The sequence below is a fragment of the Malus sylvestris genome, chromosome 13 (assembly GCF_916048215.2).
Source record: "Malus sylvestris chromosome 13, drMalSylv7.2, whole genome shotgun sequence".
In the NCBI taxonomy this organism is placed as follows: Eukaryota; Viridiplantae; Streptophyta; class Magnoliopsida; order Rosales; family Rosaceae; genus Malus; species Malus sylvestris.
In genome coordinates, this window is record NC_062272.1 from 24,977,894 (window position 1) to 24,990,184 (window position 12,291).

At 39.7% G+C, this 12,291-nt stretch overlaps 2 protein-coding genes across 2 annotated transcripts; one reads left to right on the forward strand and one right to left on the reverse strand.

Moving 5' to 3' along the window:
* Window positions 1–945: 945 nt before the first annotated feature.
* LOC126597005 (60S acidic ribosomal protein P3-like) lies at window positions 946–2,365 on the forward strand. Its single transcript, XM_050263759.1, has 2 exons — window positions 946–1,231; window positions 2,011–2,365. Exons 1-2 carry the CDS (start codon window positions 1,034–1,036, stop codon window positions 2,179–2,181), a joined length of 369 nt encoding a protein of 122 aa, XP_050119716.1. The 5' UTR covers window positions 946–1,033; the 3' UTR covers window positions 2,182–2,365.
* A 652-nt stretch (window positions 2,366–3,017) lies between these two features.
* LOC126597001 (18S rRNA (guanine-N(7))-methyltransferase RID2-like) lies at window positions 3,018–5,873 on the reverse strand. The gene is made up of 8 exons (XM_050263751.1): window positions 5,567–5,873; window positions 5,356–5,439; window positions 5,187–5,242; window positions 4,942–4,998; window positions 4,558–4,607; window positions 4,223–4,375; window positions 3,747–3,882; window positions 3,018–3,441 (listed from the first exon to the last, which is right to left on the reverse strand). Exons 1-8 carry the CDS (start codon window positions 5,736–5,738, stop codon window positions 3,277–3,279), a joined length of 873 nt encoding a protein of 290 aa, XP_050119708.1. The 5' UTR covers window positions 5,739–5,873; the 3' UTR covers window positions 3,018–3,276.
* Between the last annotated feature and the right edge of the window lie 6,418 nt (window positions 5,874–12,291).

Genomic DNA, 12,291 nt, shown 5'->3' on the forward strand with positions numbered 1-12,291 from the left:
ATATAGTTCATGCAATTTGTATGTCGCCCTTATTCTTGTAGATAGGTGCGAAAGTGCTTTTTTGCCACTCATTTGACATATTCTTCGGTTTTAAATCGCGTTGAAAAGGTTTGTGAGTCATGTTATACTTAATTCTCCCAAGACCTTCCGCACTTTAATCGTTATATAGTGGGGACCGACGACTTTCATTACTTCCGTCTTCGCTATTTTATACCTCTCACAGTTTTTATCAGTTTTATCCTTGTATAAGACTTTATAATTCCTTTTTAGCCTTAACCTTTTCCTATACCTCATCCTTCCACCACCAAGATTCCTTTTGGTGTGGAGTGAAACCCTTGGACTCTCCTAAGACCCCTTTTGCAACTTTTCGGATACAACTAGCCATGAAATCCCACATTTGGCTAGCGTTCCCCTCTATATCTCAAACGCATTCAGCGAGTAGTTTCTCTTTGAAAGTGACTTGCTATTTCTCCTTTTAGATTCCACCATCTAGCTCTTGAACACTTCAAGGTCTTGTTCATCCTTTTATCTCTTTTGATATGTACATCCATCCCAACAATCGATGTTGGTTAGCCAAACTCTCTCCCAGTATAATTTTGCAATCCTTACGCGCTAATCACATTAATGAGTTCTTGTCCAATCACAACCTTGATTGCTATAATTCCACCCCTAAGCCTCTTAACATCTACGACACTTTGTGTTAGTCTTATCGACGAGGATGCCAACACTGTTTTTCGATATGTTTGAGCCCTAATACCCAACTTGAAACCTGAGTTTCGAGATTCTTACCAAACTTGAAACCTGAGTTTCGAGATTCTTTGTGTTAAAGAAAAGAAGAAAAAAAATAAAGAAATGGAATTGTGGAAGATGACAGGGGCAAACTTGTCTTTGTAAATTATTAAGCGGCTGCTAGGGTTTTGGCATCGTATTCTACATATAGAGCAAAAACACAGCATAAAGTGAGGTCTCAAAGCGCCAAACTCTTGTATACAGAAAGCTGCATTGGATTTGGGGTTAGGGTTTTCGATTCGCCATGGGAATGTTCACCTTCGTGTTGAGGACCTCCGGGGGAGAGTGGTCCGCCAAACAGCAGAATGGAGACCTTGAGGCCTCCGCTCCCTCCACATTCGAGCTCCAGAGGAAGCTCGTCCAGTCCGCTCTGTCTTCCGAGTCCTCCGGCGGTGTCCAGACCTCCTACTCTCCTGTCACTCCCACCTCTGCCGTTTTCCAGGTCCCTCTCTCTCCCTTGTTGGTCCTTTGGCTTTGATTCTTCAGTCCTGTTTTTTTCTTAGGGTTTCCATTTGACATGGAAAATTGAAATGCGAGATTTGATTTGGTTTGTTATGTATTGTTTGTTGATCTCTATCTTTTAATTTGTTTTATTATGCTTTCCTTGAATTTCAATCGAATGTTGGAAAAAATAAAAAATAATGATTGAAGAAAATGCAGGTTATTAATGGAAAATAGGCTCCAGAACCCTAGTGTTTGGTTTTTTGTTTCAAATTAGTCAGCATTGTGTTGGCTCAAATTGTTTGGGGATGCATTTGTTACCATGCCAATTTGTAGGACTTGTTTCACATGTAAAATATGCTCCAGAACCCTTGTGTTAGGGGTTTTGCTTCAAGATAGTCAGAATTGTGTTTTTGCTCAATTGTTCATCGATGCATCTGTAGCCATGCAAATTGTATTCCGTTGCTGCTACTCCTTTTTATTTTGGGGCTTTTAATGAAAAACCCGTGTTACCGTTCATTTTAACGAAAAATCATATTTTTACACTAAAAAGTCAAATATGATACTATTCATTTTACCCTTTATTTTGTCCTTATCTTTAAAACTCAAGTTTTCAGGCTCTTTTCATTAATTTTTCTTTTTAGTTTCCTGTAAGGTCAGTTAGAACGTCAAAGCACTTTGGAAGATATAATTTGTTTTCCGTGGTAGCTTATGTTGAGAAAACATTGAAAACCAAGCGATGGGCTGCTGAATTCGTATGTTTAATCTTGTTCGGTTCAGGTGATCATTGGTGGTGGTGGTGGTGGCGGTGGTGCCTTCATTGGAGGTGGAGCTGCTGCTGCTGCTCCTGGAGGTTGTGCAGCGGCTGCTGCAGAGGCTCCCCCGGCTGAGGAGAAGAAGGAAGAGAAGGAGGAGAGCGACGATGACATGGGATTCTCTCTTTTTGATTAATCTAGTTGTAACTCACTTGTTACCGAGTCATATATTATCTCGTAATCTTTACCAGTTTCTCTTTTCTTTTCTTTTTTAAGAAGCATGTAGGGTTGGATGTTTGTGAATTGTTTGGATGAGAAATTATGTGAGCTGAAGAAATTTTTGTTATGCACTCTTTAAATGGGTTGTGGTTATGTTGAAAGTCGTATCCTCTGTTTGGCTTTGTTTCTGCATTTTTCGATTCATTTTTACCTTCCTCGGAGGACGTTCTGTCATTGTTAAAAGACAAACCCTATCAAGAAAAGAAAACTTAAACTTGTACCCTAAACAATCAATCCTGTGAATAAATGTGATCACTGGAGAAAATTAGGAGAGGAATTCTTCAAAGTTTTCTTCGAATCAATCCACTAAACTTTTGCCCCGTTGGTTGTGGCTTACATATTGTTTGGTGGCGGCCGAAAGTTTCCATGAATGTAAATAGAAGCTGCGAAGGATGGGGCACGAAACGTCATGAAGTCACTATACCTGTGTCGCGTCATGTAACTGACGAATACTATGGACTAAATGAGACCACAACTCTTGATCCTCTAGTTCCCAACAAGTCATATGACTTGAATTTGTCAATCATTGGATACGAACGACTGGATGAAATAGCTTGTTTTAAGTCATAAACCATAAAATGCTAGTGTGACTTACAAGTCATATATGATTTCAATTGACCAATGATTGATTTTGAAATAGCAATCAATCTAAGAAAAGGTGATCATGTGGATGGCACGTGGTGGCATATTAAACCGAAGATTAAATGAAAAGTTTGAAAATCCAACAATGCGGAAATTGACTAATCATGAGAGTTTGAGGGAAATTGGCCAGAATTAAAGTTACGAGGAGAAATTGACTAATCTTTACAAGTTCAGCGGACAAACCAAAGATTGGACAAATAAACAAATACCTCTTAGAACAGAATAAAGTCTCTTTTCTCAAACTAGTTGAGGTTACAAGAGTGAATGAGATATCAATCCGTTGCCCAGAGAGATCAGTATAAAAACTGCTTTAAAAGCCAGTATTTTCGAGCGCTAAAGAGGAGGTAATGCCTTCGTCGACTGTGCAAGATCAAAATCGAGCCTTCCGTTTCCGAGCTGTGTATTTTGTGTCTGGGGGAACAACATTTCCTTTTTTTCTCATTTGTTCCTTCTTCTTTAGTATCCATTCTCTTCCCTTGCCTTTCTTATTTGTCTTCTGCTTTTTCCTCGGCCTGTGCCTGTCTGAGTTTGAAACCTGCTTCCCACAAATAAAATATAATGAATTAGCCACTTAGTACTCCAGTCTAGTGGTGTTACCCTTCACTTGTAAGTGAGAGACCTAAGGTTCGATTCTCGCCAAAAGCGAATTTGAACCACATTATTATGTCTGGCTCATTGTGAGGCTTAGCACACTCCCCCACCCCCTTAGTTTAGATAATATCGTTTGTTTAAAAAAAAATAACAAATTAGAATAGTAGAAAGGTTAAACAAAAAAGGCAATGGCGGTTGATCAAGAAAATCAGGAATATAGTAATGGTAAATGCATCCGTGAAGACTTACTGTCTGATTTTCTTCATCTTCACCACTCTCATCGTCAGAGGAACCCTCGCCATCTTCACCTTTTCCCTTGGGAGTAGAAGCGCTAATAGATGGTGGACCACATGTGAGGACAAGGTATTCTTTTCGTTTCTTGGAACTGTAACAAGATTATTCCTTAAGTTAGAGGAACATACTACTTGAAGAATTTGGATATTAAAAACTCTGTGAAGTCGGAATCTGACAATTTGCCCTATATTTCGTTCTAGTTCCCTGACCCTACCACAACAGTTTGATATGTTGGGTTAGTTACACCAACACATTCCATTTTTTTCCGCACCCATTCGTGTGAAGAAAATGTTAGATTGAAAGGGAGAAAAAAAGGTTTACTGAAAGATAAAATGATGCACGTACACAAGAAAATGTATAAAAGCGTTGTACCATAAAAGAGAGAGCTAACAGCCTATGACACAAGATTGCATAATTGGTTTCTTGCATACCTGTTGGGATAATCAACAACAACACCCCCTGCAAATCCAGCACGCATAGCAGAACTCAAAATCAACTCGCGCTGGTCCAGGTTTTCAGGATAAAGTTGAAACGCTGCTCTTGCACCCCTTGCTAAGCATCTGTACAATGATCCAAAGAAAGCCCTGCAAAGGATTAAGACAACACATTCATACTGCAATTGAAAAGGGATTGCAGGCTCATCCTATGCTTAATGTCGTAAAAAGACCAACAATAAGAAGATCATGACACATATCTCACTGCGTTTCAAGCATATACTGACAAAATTATGATGAGAAAATAAAAACCACCAAGAAACACAACATACTTCAATCGTAATCGTGGATTATGTGAGGACTTATCAGCATTGCACAACCACTGCATTTAAAACATGGTAAAGTAAAACGGGAGTAAGATTCATATAGTAAACCGTATAAAAAACATAAGGAATGCACACATGAAGTAATCTCAGGGGTTATGAAAATAAAAGAACAAATCAGTTGCAACATAGCAATTATTTCAGAAAAGATATGAGATAGAGCGGAAATAATTGAATTTTGAGCTCTTCACTATTGGAGTATAAATACAAAAAAAAAAATTTAAAAAAAAAAAACTGATAAAACAAGGGACACAAGCTAAGATAGGCAAAAAAAATCCAGCTAAGTCCATTATCCATCATTGCAAGTATTAGTGAGTGAAAACAAAAGTAAACCTGAACGGCTGAGATGCTTATCGCTCCATCAATAACTCCTGAACGAAGTCCTAAGCCCTGAAACAAAATCCAACGATTACATATGCTGATAATAAAAACAATTGCAGGTTGAACAATATCATATTTGTATACATATTTTGTCTCCTTTCTTTGTCTTTTGGATGACAATGCAGAATCGCAAATAAGATAGAAAAATAACAAGGGACGTGCCGAAAAACTGAACCATGAGGCATTAAGAATGATACCTGACCCATGTCCCCGAGCAGAAGGTCACCCTCAACCTCATTCTCCAATGCCACATCTGCAATCATCAAAGAAATGAAATTCCGATTTAGAACAAACCATGGAAGCAATCAAGAAGCTGAAAACCAAATCCAAAACGATAAACAAAACCCCAAAAATAAAAACACATACCAAGCATCGACTGGGAAATATCCAAACCAATCCACTGATGCCCACTCTCCGACAATGTGTCTCCGCTGAGCCCCGACCCACAACCTGCAGTGAAAACCTCAATCACTCACTCAGCTGTTTCACCATTTCGGTGAATAAAATCAAACCCCTTTGGGATTTTTTTGGAAAAACTGAATTGAAAGATTGGGGGAGTTGGGTTTTGAAATATTACCAATGTCAAGGAGCAGCCTGGGGACGCCATCGTCGGGGAGAGCGAGAAGCTCGAGGGCTCGGTGGGAGAGCTCCGACTGAATTTCCATGATTCGGGAATTGCGGGTGTACTTGCGAGCTTCGTCTTCATTGTAGAAAATCTCAGGTGGAGCTTGCAGCTCCGGCCGAGACATGGTTGTTTATCTCTTGTGCGTCAAGCGAGAACCCAACGAAATGGAGGAGCGACAGGGGGAGAGATGAAAGCGAAGAGAGAGAGAGAGAGAGGAGAGCTTAAACCCTAGCACCAGCAGCGCGTTTTCCTTCGTGGGTTTTAGAAGTTTTGGGCTCCATGGGCTTCGGTTTACGTCTCTAACGGTGCTAACTGTTGCCCATAGGGGTGGGCATAAAAACCGTCAAACCGCAAAACCGAATCGAACCGTATGAAAAAAAAACCGAAAAAAACCGTGTTGACCGGAAAAGTCAACTTTGGGTGAAAAACCGAACTGAACCGTTTATACCGGTTCCGGTTCCGGTTCCGGTTTCGAATGAGTTCCGGTTTCGAATGATCAAGAACCGGCCAGAACCGAACCGAACCGTTTTATTAATAATAAATAAATAAATTATATATATACACATATGTCATGGTATAATAGGTTGAAAAAATGGTTTCACCAAATTGCAAAGCAGAGGATCTCATCCTAATTAGGGTTCACTTTCACTCACACGGCTTCACACACAACACACGGCTTTACACGCACACACCCCCCCCCCCCCCCCCCAATTCCTGATTCCCCCATTTCACACAGCCGATCGGCAAGGCGACCCCCACTCACGACCTCTCACCCTTAACTACGACGGCCCTCATCATCCCTCTTCCGCGACAGCTCACGAGTCACGACACTTCATCCTCTGTCCTCCCTCCTTGGTATTTTCTCTACCGTTTACTGATTCACCATAACCCAATTGGTCTCCATCCTTTCTGTCAAGTTTTTGATTTTTTTTTTCTCGCCGACTGAGAGGAAAGTTTCAATCTTTCATTGTAGAATTTGCAGAAAGGTTTCAAATTTTCAATCGCCGGTTGAAAGGGCAAGTCTCAGGTTAGTAGATTCGTTGAATTCTTGTGATTTCAGCATCTGGGTTTGCTTTTTAGGATCCATTTGGGCCCTCCAATGCTTCGTTTTACTATTTCCGTCCTGTTTTTTGAGATGAGTACTTTTATTGGTTCATTTATTTTTGTGTTTGTGCTTGAATTTTGTATTATAATTAACCTTAATTGACTTTGATCTTCATATGAATAATTGAACATAATTGTCTTCTGTTCTGCAAATTGTTTATTTTTTTGTTTCAGCCAATGAACATATTTATTTTTCATTACTTTGTTTTTGTTTTTTCTCTTGTTTTATTGCATGCTTACTTTCTTATTTTCTAATGAGTTCTTAATTTTTATATGTTCTAGAAAAAAGGAATGGTGGCACATCTAGCATTGGGGAAGGCACATGAGGTTAGTCCTCTGCAAGTTCTTTCCCGTGGGAAAGGCAATTTCTGAGGAGGTTTGATAACATGCGACCTTTATCTTGCAAGGCAATGCGACCATTACCTCGCAAGTCATACGTTTTGTTGTTTTGGTTGTTTTGGTTGGCAATGATTTGGACTGGCTTGCCCTTATTATTTTGTGGCTCAGCCTTTTGTCTATTTGCTGTACTTCAGCATCTTTTCATCTGTTTAGTGTACCCATTTGTTCGACATGTTTATCTTTTTATTGTACTAATTTCTTCCAAAATAGTACAACAATACATGTATTTTCTCCTTTTCTTTTCTGTGAAATTCATGACTTCCGATCCAGCATCATGTTGTGGAATATTTGTATCCATGTGTTGGTCATGCTGGCTGGCATTATATGATGCTGTGTTGTTCTCATGTGTTCTTACATTTTTCCTCTTCATTAACAATCCAGGGCAACCAAGGCGCCACTTGCTCACAACTGGATGGAGTGTTTTTGTTAGTTGTAAGAAATTAGTATCTGGGGATGGGTTTATATTCCTAAGGCAAGTCTGTAGTCAATAAAGAGGATTAATTATTTTTCTTTTGTTAGCTTAACATTAAGTTGGTGTATTGTTTGCTTATGTGTCATTTTACATTTATGTTCCAGAGGTGAAAATGGAGCGCTGCGTGTTGGAGTAAGGAGACTCATGAGACAACCAAGCAATATGCCGTCTTCTGCTATTTCTAGTCATTTTTGCTTGCTGTTGTTGCTTGCTGCTGTCGTTGTGTCCTTTAATGCAATTTCAATATTTCTGTTTACTTGCAACTGTTGTTGTTGCTGCCAATATCAGGAGACTAATGCTGCTTGAGTAATTGAGTTCTTCATTTTTTGTTTGTTAACTAACTGACCAATGCATATTTCTATTAGTTGTCTCTTTTTATTCACTTGGTGCCACTGCCAAAGACATTTGCATTAAAAAAGATGTATTGTATGCAACTTATATAATCGGTTTTAGAAGATGTATTTGAATGTATGATGATGTGGTGTTCAAATAATTTAGTATTCGGAACCGTAAACCGGCAAGAACCGAATCGGAACCGGTGTAAACCGAACCGTAAGGTTCTAATAATAAATTTAAACGGAACCGTACCGAACCGAACAGTTGATATTTTCTGGTTCCGGTTCCATTTTAGGGGTGGAACCGCACCGAACCGCACTGTGCCCACCCCTAGTTGCCCATCTTCGGTTTACGTACTGAGCGACAAGGTGGATGAGAATCTCACATGCCGCTCTGCTCTTACGTCTCTCTCCCCTACTCGTTACGCAATTGACGTAGTAGACCCCTCGCATGATTGTTTCAATGATGTATTCAATCAAGACAAGAAAGATACGTCGTAATAAAATAAGGTTACATGCACGTGGTCATTTACTACAGTAGTGGAGAGGTGTCAACCTCTTGCATGACGGCATGGGTTCAAATCCTGTTGATAACTAATCTAACACTCAATCTATCAAAATCTATCATTTGACAACAAAAATAAAATAAGGTTACATGATGGGAGGTCTTAGGTTTGACTTCCGAGAAAGGCAAATTTAGTGCAAATTATTGATGGCACCTTGCAATGGCGAATGCAGAATTTTAATATTGGTGGTCCTAATCATGGTATGCTAAGTGCCAATCGGACGGTGGGCTGAGATCTAGCACCTATGCGCATAGACTAGGCCTAGGTGGACTAGGCGGGTTTAAGTTAAGTAAATTCATTATATCTCTACTAAGTAATAAAATCATCTTTGTCAACCAATAGAGGGTGAAAAGACAAATTAGTCTTCTATCACACAAAAAAAATGATGGGCAATAATGTAATTTCATAGGTTCAAATTCCTATACTTGTATTAAGAAGTTGAGTTTATTATTTCAAATAGGTTTATTATTTAACATATACAATAACATACAAAAATATCAGAATTTTTTCTTTTGTATTTTAGTGGATTTGATGATATGAGATGAAGGTTCAAGTGATTACGTGTTTTTAGTACTTTACAAAATATTTTTCAGAGCTTGTATGAATTTATAGTGAATTTGAAAAAAAAATGTCGATGACAAACATATAGTCTAAATAGTATTTGTTAAGTAATACACTACTCTTTTTTAATTAAAATGCCAAGTGACAAAACGATTGGCCAACAATTAAAATGAAAAAAGAAAGAAAAAAAAAAGAGTTGAGTTGGTTACGTGGAAAATGGAGAGAGAAAGTCTTTATTCTTCGTTGGAATCAAGGTCTAAGAATAACAAAATCATAGTGGTCTTTCCTATGTTCCTATTCGTTTGAAATTAGATATTTCTTCTTGGTTCAAACCTTTTGTTGCACAACATCTACACAGTTATGGTGATCTTCTCTCTTCCACCACCTGCCCAAACTATTAAGTGGTCCTTGGAGGTCTGTTCCGCGTCCATGAATGGATCCACCCCTGACATCTTGTGTGGCTTAACCCAAACTGTCTGCCCATTAGTGCAAATAATCATTATATTAGAAAGAAAAACTATCCCTCTTTTGAAGGATTAGTTTTCTCATAAAAATGCACATGACCAGTATCTAATAAGCTTCAAAATGATACACCATGACCGAAATAACCTTCCAGCTAAGGGTGAAAATGTGATGGTCGACACTAAACTGATAATAAAACCCCATCGTAAAGGTGACGAAATACTATAAATTTCCTTAGTTATAACTTCGTTATTAGGTTGATAGTTGTTTATACCATACTTAGGGCATCCGTATTTAGACCTCGTATAAATACTCGGGGGACTCAAATGTAATTATGTAATAAATGAAGGGGTAAATATGTAATAAGGGAGGAGCCCTTATTCTATAAAAGGGCCTCCTCATCCTCACAAACCTCAAGCTCTGATCCTCACATACAGAAGCTCTCTCTCCTTCACAATCCTCTCGCAAACAGAGAAATACAATATCAGTGTGGACGTAGCCCAAACATTGAGGTGAACCATGATATATCTTGTGTTCTTTACTTTCTTGCAGATTCACGGTCGGATTTATGTTGTTCCAAGACCCCTTCGGTTTTGTGCATCAACATTTAGCGCCGTCTGTGGGAATCGATACGAAAAGTTGTGTCGGTTCCCTTTCATTTTTTCACCTCCATCGTGGATCTGCAAAACCAAGAGACACTTTCTTTGTCTTTCCATTTTCTCTTGCACCGAAAGACACCACCATCACTTTCACCACTATCCGTCACCACATCATGCTTCAAACCTTCATAACTTGCATCTGTGCATTTTTTTACAGATTTTGGTGCTCTTCTCCATGAAACTCCGACAGGTTTGTGGGTTCTAGAGCTCGGGCTCAGTTCCAATCCATTCGAGCAGAGAGAAAGAGGGAGAAAGAGAGAATTCCACCTACAATTCCAAAGACGAACGCCACGATTCTATGTGTTCAATGGCTTGATTGAGTTCAGAACTTCAAAGGATCACCATTCTGCTATCTCATTCGCTCTCAAATCTCTCTTTCCACTACTATTAAACAAGCCGAACCGGGTCTAACTCCGACCCACACACAAACAGAGCCCAAGATTTTGCATGGATGTTGAGATACTGAAAAGTGATCGAATTTGAGAGGTGGTTTATCGGGGATCGAGGTTCTGCGAAATGGGTATGTCGCAAACCAATCAAAGAATGGAAGGATAGCTTTATCTCGTTCGTTCGAATCGGATTGGGCTACGGAATGGAAGGATGGCTTGTGCATTCTTTGTGTTCCATTTCGCCACTGCTCTCACTCTCTCCAAAAAAAACTAGGGTCGGACCCATCGTCCACGGCGAGCCCGAACCCGAATAGCATCCGAAGATGAAGCATAAGAGCGAGCTCAGCTATTTCCCCTCGGCGAATAAGCTGCTGAAGTTTGCTCTGATCAGTCTCAGAGGGTGCCTGGGCTTGCACTTTTTGTACTACGGGTGGTCTTTCGGGCCGGGCTCCCGAAGATCCGACATTGAGGCTTCTGGGTCAGATGGAGTCGGCCCGCTTTTTGGCGGTTTCGTCCTCCATCACGATTTAGATGACTTGCATGACGACCAGGAGCACAACTCTGAAGTCACCAAAAGTTTGGCTTGGCTGGAGCAAGATTTGGCTAATGTGGACAAATCCATAACTCCATAGCTGGTACCAGCACCATACAATTCGGAAGTACCCACTTATTTCTTCTTAGAGGAGAACAAGTTACTGATTGGTTGAAAATGTTGTTTCTGGATGAGGAGATGCGGCACCATACAAGAATAGCTTAATTTCCTAGTCTTTTCTATGACTCGGAAGAGGAGATGCAGCCTCTGTTGCCTCCTGTCCAGCTCGGCAAGATCACCGAAGGAGAATTAAAGCAGTAAGAAGCCTCTGCTCATGGCTACTAAGGGTGAGATCTATGACGTGTCCCAAAGCAGTGGGGTTGGTATACCAACATACAGAAGTGGCAAGCACAGAACATGATAAGATTCCACTTCTAAAAAAGGGATGTCTGGAGATGAGAAAAGCCGAGGAGGAAATGGATTTACAGTCACTGCTCACCCATGTTGTAATCCTACAAAGCAGAAAGCAAAAGCAAGGAATAAACACCCCACCAGAATGATGTGATTTACTTTTCTTGTTTTTGAATGGTGTGATTTATTTTTCTTATCTTTCGAAGACATCTGTATAAACCCCATCAGAGGGTAAAACAAAAAAAAAACGGCAAGCTCAAAATAATGGGCTAGAATGTTATGTGGAGGGCAAAGGCCCATATGCCCAAAAGAGCCAGACCCTCTATTATCACTAATCAGGTGATCAAAAGTACGTCCAGTACTACAAAAAATTATTCGGCAGCCTACCTCTATTATCACCAACCAGGTGATCAAAAGTACGTCCAGTACTACAAAAAATTATTCGGCAGCTTGCCGCTATTATCACCAACCAGGTGATTAAAAGTACGTCCAATACTCCAAAATTATTCGGCAGCCTACCGCTATTATCACCAACTAGGTGATCAAAAGTACGTCTAGTACTCCAAAATTATACATGAGCATTACTCATATCAATCATACATAAACATTCATGAGCATCACTTATATCAATCATACATAAACATTCATAAGCATCACTCATGTCAACATTCATGAGCATCACTCATGTCAACATCCATGAGCATCACTCATGTCAATCAACATAAACATTTATGAGCATCACTCATGTCAATCAACTTTAAAAGCTTCATTTATAGAGCTCTAACTT